At 26.7% G+C, this 7,054-nt stretch overlaps 1 protein-coding gene across 1 annotated transcript; it reads left to right on the top strand.

Moving 5' to 3' along the window:
• The first annotated feature begins 5,526 nt into the window (after positions 1–5,526).
• On the top strand, positions 5,527–6,697 carry LOC148194745 (uncharacterized). The gene is made up of 3 exons (XM_088095774.1): positions 5,527–5,647; positions 5,915–6,061; positions 6,382–6,697. The coding sequence occupies exons 1-3, from the start codon at positions 5,559–5,561 to the stop codon at positions 6,485–6,487; spliced, it is 342 nt and encodes a 113-aa protein (XP_087951900.1). The 5' UTR covers positions 5,527–5,558; the 3' UTR covers positions 6,488–6,697.
• The last annotated feature ends 357 nt before the right edge of the window (positions 6,698–7,054 follow it).

The raw sequence follows: 7,054 nt of genomic DNA, 5'->3' as shown, positions 1-7,054 counted from the left end.
AATATAATTCTTTTATATAATTAAATTTAAACCTCTTCCTTGATAAATTTAAACCCCATGCAATGCAATGACTACTGTTGACTGAAGTTATTGTCTAGGGTACCCTTAGTAATATGAAATTTTTTTTATGAGAACTGAGCAAGAAGGACTAATAGACCATTAATTTGCTCTTGAGAATGTCTCATAGTCGAGGAATGTGACTGTGCCTGAAAATTAGTAGAAGAAGGAATAACTGCAAAAGCCATTGAATTTCACAACCTCAAATTGGACAAAAATTTCACAATCCGAATCTCCAGAATATCCTCTAGATTCCTCAAAAATCAATCCAGGGCTACGAGTGATTAAAACACCCAATTGTTTCTCATTGAAAACCTAGAAAGCAAAGTCAAAACATAAAACATAACGATGCGAGAATAATAGAGGGAGTAGCCATAGAAGGAGAAGAAATTGTAGGAAAATCAAGAACAAAAGGTAGAAGATGAAGATCTTGGCAGTAACATAATTGGCTGCAGAAGAACGTGATCAAGAATTAATTTTCTTCTTATATATAAGTGAAGTTATTGCTTAGGCTTAAAAACCCACTTTATAATATGGTATAAGAGCCATGGTTAGAGCCTATCCTAACGAGTTCTAAGTTGGCATTCTATTCTTCTATTCTACCCGCTATCGGGCCGTTATCGGACCACCCAATTTCTACTATCACGCACAAGATATCTATACCTCGGCATGAAGGATGTGTGTTGAAAGTCACACATCGACTAAAGATAAGACCAAATTATAATATATAAGTGAGGTACAAACCTCACCTTAAAAGCTGATTTTGTGGGATTGAATTAGGCTTAAACTCAGTTTCTAATACAAATGTTTTCATTTTTTGTTTTTATACTTCAACAGATTATAAGTAAAATATATTATTTTAATCTTATAAACATTACTTTTATTTTCTTTTAATTTTTAATAATTTAGATGTTAGAAATTAAAATATATTAAAATTGGAATGTGTATGTGATAAACATGAAAAATATTTTTAAAATATTTAATAAAAGTTTCAAATCAACTAAAAATAAAACCACATTACCATACACTTATATGCGGAAGTAGAAACCAACTAGAGATAGTTTGGGATAAAGTAGCACTATATAGAAAGAAAAAAAGGTGTTTCTCCAATCACAATATTGATTAGCTATGGTATGCTAATGAAGTGCATCACTTTTATTGTTATAGAATTGTTATATGCCTTTTCTGACACTGTGATACAATTTCCTTTTAAATTTTGATAAAATTAGTTATATACAAAGCACGTAATTTTTTAAGTAGATATTTAAATTTTAAACAACATAAATGATAAGAATTAAATATAATTTTGGTTTGTATCTTTAATACGAAATTATAATTTGTTTTTGTTTTAAATTTTAATATATCTTAATTTTCAAATTTTAAAATTGAATGATTATAAAGATTTTAACTTAATAACATTGATTTTGTTGATCTTATTCAATGATGTTTTAGATTAATATTTAAAGTAAAAATGGTAAGAACATTATAAACTACTTAAACATTATCTTTAAATACATTTGATATAAAAAATGATAGTTTAATTATGAAGAATATATTTACTTTTAAAATTTAAATATTAAAATGTATGCAAATTTGATAACGATAAATTTTAATTTTTTTTTTGTCAAAGATTAAAAACTAAAAGATATTTAAACTCGTCTTTCACATACCAATTAAAATATTTAAAAATCATAAAGAAATATTTTATATAACATTTTGCTGAATTTAAATGCAATAAAATGTTCAGGTTGTTAACAAAGTTGTGTTAAATATTGAATTAATTGTTTTTAAAAATAGTAAACATTTAAAAATTAAAATGAAGGTAATAATGAGTGGTATGCGTGGTTTCCTTTACTTTTCCATTTTTCTTAGTATTCCTTTTGCTTTTCCGTATTTTTTAGTATTCCGGAAACCTGGCGGGTCTTCCACTTTTGAAAAGCGTTGAATTGATTAGTGTAAACCCTAAGACCTAGGCAATACGCAATGACCATTTTCAATGAAGTTGCCAAATATAATAGTTTTATGACTCTTTGTAAGCACATGTCTGTCTCCCTCCAGATAAATAGGTCAATTTTTGCATGCTGTATCCTTAATACTATAACAGAATTTTGTATGTGGAATGTTTTCACTTTTTATTTTTATAATTCCACAATATATACATATTTTTATTATAGTCTAATTAAAATTATTATTATTATTATTATTTTATCATTACAATTATAATAGAGCTGTTAATAGGGATGACAAATTAATTTGATACCTTACATTTGGCCATAATATATTTTAACGAAGGAAAAATTTAAATGAAGTTTAAGCAAAACTCTAAGCACTATAAATCTATAATGTTTGGGTCATTGAAATGAATAGTGATATAAGTTTAAATTTGTTTCCAAAAATTGCATAATAAAAATTGAATGTTCATTAAATATAAAATTTTAGATAAAAAAATGTTGTCATATAGTATCATTATTCTTTGTGAAAATATGATACCAACACGGAAGAAGACTTATACTTTGGACAAGTCAATTGAATTAAAAAATATGAAAAGACCAAAACAAATAAAAATCCGCAAATTACTGATAAGCCTTTGATGAATAATAGGAAACCAATGAAAATGAACATGATTGTTATTTGTATTTTATATATTGACAGAACATATTAGTTTTGACTAATCCAACTTAATGTTAGTATGTAATAAATATATATATATGTTATTTAAACGTGTGAAGAATATCATAATTAAACTGTTCGTATCTGAATTAATATGTAAATATTTGTATATCACTATAAAAATATATTTCTGAAATTAAATTTTTTATTTTACATCTTAGCTCTATCATTTCCTAATACATGTGCATCCTCTTAAGCTCAAGCTATTAAAGTGATTATTGTAAAAAAAACAAACACACAAACAATAATGATAAACTAATATCATAAACAAATTAAGTATGTAATTATAATTCAACATTCAACACATTTCACTTTAAAATCAAACAACAACCTAAGGATATATAATATACTAGACTTGATAAATCTAGATATAGGTATTGATGTCGAGCTATGACGAGTCATGCACTTGTAGAGACTTATATTGTTTTGCAGAGTCATTGTTATTGAGTTTCATCCACGCACAAAAGGTTAATCACTTAAAAAATGCCTTAGGCCAAGATGGAATACCTATAATAGGACCTCCTGCTACTTCTCACCACATAATCCTCTTCTTTACTCGATGGAACAATTATTGGAGCGATAACCTCGAAGACTACGCTTCCTACATCAACACCTACACTACAAGACACTACCATGAAATCTTTCCACGAGAGTCATGAAATTACGTCAATCTACCGTGTACATTTATTAATACCCATGTTATTATTAATTATCATTAGTTTACTAATTTTATCTCTTATTATTAATATCCATGACATTCGACGTCATACATTAATACAATTTTACCACCCTACAAAAAAATTTCGCAAAATTTATCCAATATGACGTTGAAATTCTCAATTTCTAATGTCTAATAACTAATTCGTCAAAAAAAATCTAAATTCCATCGTTTGAATTAAACTTTTATTTATAAAAATTTTACTCCTCATTTTTAATGTTGTCATTTTCCTTTCCTGACATTGAACATAAGACGTTGAAATCTTATGCACTTTTAATAAAAATATGAAACTATGAAATAAAAAACATTCTACCTCCTCTTTTAGGGCTCGTTATAAAAAGATAAATAGATTCTTGTAACACGAAAAGGATTTCATATATGTTTTTAAGAGAAATAAAAAATTGTTTGAAAAGGAAAAATAAATTTGAATGGATAAGGAAGGAAGAAGGACTGGTATAACTTTATTTAGAGCTCACATGCACATGCAAAAAGTTAAAATGTTTGATTCATTATTTAGGCAACAGCTGATTCCAATTTTTTCTTCACTACCTAAAACTTTACTGAAGTAGCACACTTAGAGGAAGAGGACTGAAATAACATATTTCTATTCAAAGAACACGCGTGGATTTATATAAAATGTCTTAATTAAAACACATAAATAATAAATAATAAATAATAAATATTTCGATGATATTGTTCAAATTAGTATATAATTTTATTTTCTCCTATTAACCAAATTATTTATTCATTTTCATTTTTTTCCTAATTTAAATAATTTTATTTTTAACTTTTTAATTCAAAGAAAGACTAATGAAAAGATGGAAGAAAAAATATTTGCGTTGATTTCTTTTTATTCGTATGAAGTGCACAAATGCAACTTGGAGTCCATCTCTTCCAGAAGATAAGATTTGGGAGGAAATTCATTTTAACTTGTCTCTTTAAATTATTATTATTATTATTGATTATGAATGACTATTAGTCATAGTTCGTAACGAATTTTTTGTTTTTTCTTATAATACCAATAATAAATAATTAAAACTAATAATAAATAAAATTATTTTATTCTTTAAAAATTTTAGGAATAATCTCCTTTCATCATAATTTTTTTCTTTCATTTCTCTCTCTCTTACATTCTGATGCCATCCAAACGAACCAGAAGTATTAAATTGACCTGAAAATACTTTTATTCAGTATCATTAAACAAAACAATATCGCTTTATAATATATGCATCAAATTTTGTATTACCAAGATGGATAAAACGTTATACTTTATTGTTTTTGGAATTAAACAGGCCTTAAGATTATAGTAGAAGACGGAAAATAAAAGAGAGATAAAAGAATTAGAAAATAGTTGGCCCTTTCATTAAAAAAAACTGAAGCATTTTTCCTCTATTTATTTCACAGCATCTTTTAATAAGGTTTTCATTTAGAAATATTAATAAAAGTTTGTGTTTTCTAAATATGAGCCATTTATAGTTTTGTTATAAAATGCCCTTCCGTTGATTTTGTAGATTTATATGAAGATAATTCTGTATAATTGAGAAGATAGAATACACGCCCTTTCTAATTTTGTTATGGAATTGTGAATAAAATTCCTACATTTCATCAATAACTATTTTGGGGTGTGTTGTTTACTAAAATCCAATTTCCCATTCAACTTCACCAAAGTTTCATTTTAAATATATTTTTGTTATTCGTCACGTTTATACACATCATGTTTTTATACAAGCATTATTATTTTTAGGATAAACAATATTTTTTTATAACATTTTAACATCATCTACGTATCATTATGTGATTGGTCCAAAATTACTCCACAATCAATAATAATAATAATCATAAACAGAACCAATCACAGAATGACACATAAATAATGCTAAAATGTTGTTAAAAAAATATTATCAAACCATCGTTATCCTTATTTTTATATTCAACTACTACTTGACTTGTTATATGTCCAATTCCCCTTTTCAAAGAAAAGGTAACAGATTTTTAATACTTTTTTATTGAAACATGAAATTCCATTTGTGCACCAATCTGGATCCTATAAATATGCATACATTGGATCATTCTTCTTACCTGTCTACTACTAACTCTCGTTTAATTATTTAAGATGCAAACCGATGAGCTCGATGTCCTATTCCGTCTTGCCTTTGTTGTGTTATGCTTGGGTGTGTTGATATGCGTTTATAACATAACAAGGTATGGATAACCCATTTCTTCTTCTTTATTGCTTTTAGAACTATCAATTCACGTATATTCAAAATTACATATTCCATATTCCTTCTAAATTAAAATTAATTTTCTATTTAACTAACTTTTATTGAAGTTAATTGTATTCAATTGTCTTCAACTCATTCGTTGACGTGTTGATCTTGCTATTATCAATCTAAGAGTTATATAGTCAATAGTATAATTATAATTACCTCATTAATAATTTTTTTCAATTTTTTTCAATTTTTTATGCAGACCCAGAGGTATATCAAACGCATTCAATAATGCAGAGGGAGCAAGACAAGACATGGCTGAGGCGGAGGTACGCGGTGAACAGATTACCAGCGCATTCAATAACGACAAGAACGGCATACAAAATCATAGGAGGGCTAGAATTGGACGGTACTGCATTTTAAAAGATCTTACCATTTAGATTGGTTTGCTTAATGTTATATTCACATGACTTAGATAGGCTATTGCTTTTTTTTTTTTCATTGCATATATTGTCAGTTACATTTCCAAAAGGCAGCAGGTACATTTCTTCAAAACTGATATATGCAATGTTGAATCAACATTGTCGGAGATTAACCCTTTTAACTTTTAGACCATTTAAATTGAAATTAGGACTTCAAACTATTAACTGTTAATCATATACTTATGCACTGAGTTATAATACAATTTCAAATTCTGACATATATTTCACTGTGAATTGGTGAATATAGTGATGAAACAAGCAAGGCAGAGAATTCCGAGAGAGTGAATCAAGCAGCAATTGAGTACGTGCCTGGAGAAAAGCAGCGGCTTACTTATAGAGATAAAAGTAATTGAGACCTTAATTCAGTGAGAAGCACCAGAAGGAATCTAATCTGTAACATTCAATTTGCAATCTATTGCAATTGAACTTTATCGTACTATTACGTTGAATTTATTTTAAGCTTTCATGAAATGGTTGTATTCTCTTAATGTTATGTACTTTCACATAAATGATTTTGTATGAAACTATTCACGAAATCTTCAAATTTTATAAGTTTTTCTTTATGAATGAAATATTATAATTTTAAAATAAATTTAATAACAATCATCTTAAAATGAAACAAAAACAAACTTGAAAAAAATGTCTATCAAATTTCTAAAATGGATTAGACTTAATTAGGAAATATTCTTTAACAATGAAAACAAATTACAACTATAATGAACACTTTCAATAAAATTAACTGTTTACGTTTCTGTTGTAATTCTTATTTCATGTCGCTATTAGCCCTATAATGAAATTTTATAATGTGCTTATCACATTTAAGTACATTTAACTTTTTTAACAAATACTTCATCGAGTTTGAACTGTCAATCATTTCATCAGATTTGATTTTTGTGTCATTTTAAATGATTAACTCATTT

The sequence above is a fragment of the Vigna umbellata genome, chromosome 8 (assembly GCF_029865625.1).
Source record: "Vigna umbellata cultivar VRB3 chromosome 8, Vumbellata_1.0, whole genome shotgun sequence".
NCBI lineage: Eukaryota > Viridiplantae > Streptophyta > Magnoliopsida > Fabales > Fabaceae > Vigna > Vigna umbellata.
The sequence above is the reverse complement of the archived record's forward strand: the minus strand, read 5'-3'. Positions and strand labels throughout refer to the sequence as shown.

Excerpts from the sequence above, each read along its gene's own strand:
- LOC148194745 (XM_088095774.1), top strand. The coding sequence starts at position 5,559 with ATGCAAACCGATGAGCTCGATGTCCTATTCCGTCTTGCCTTTGTTGTG. Across the intron at positions 5,648-5,914 it reads TGCGTTTATAACATAACAAG|ACCCAGAGGTATATCAAACG; the intron begins GTATGGATAACC and ends TTTTTTATGCAG. Across the intron at positions 6,062-6,381 it reads AGGAGGGCTAGAATTGGACG|TGATGAAACAAGCAAGGCAG; the intron begins GTACTGCATTTT and ends TGGTGAATATAG.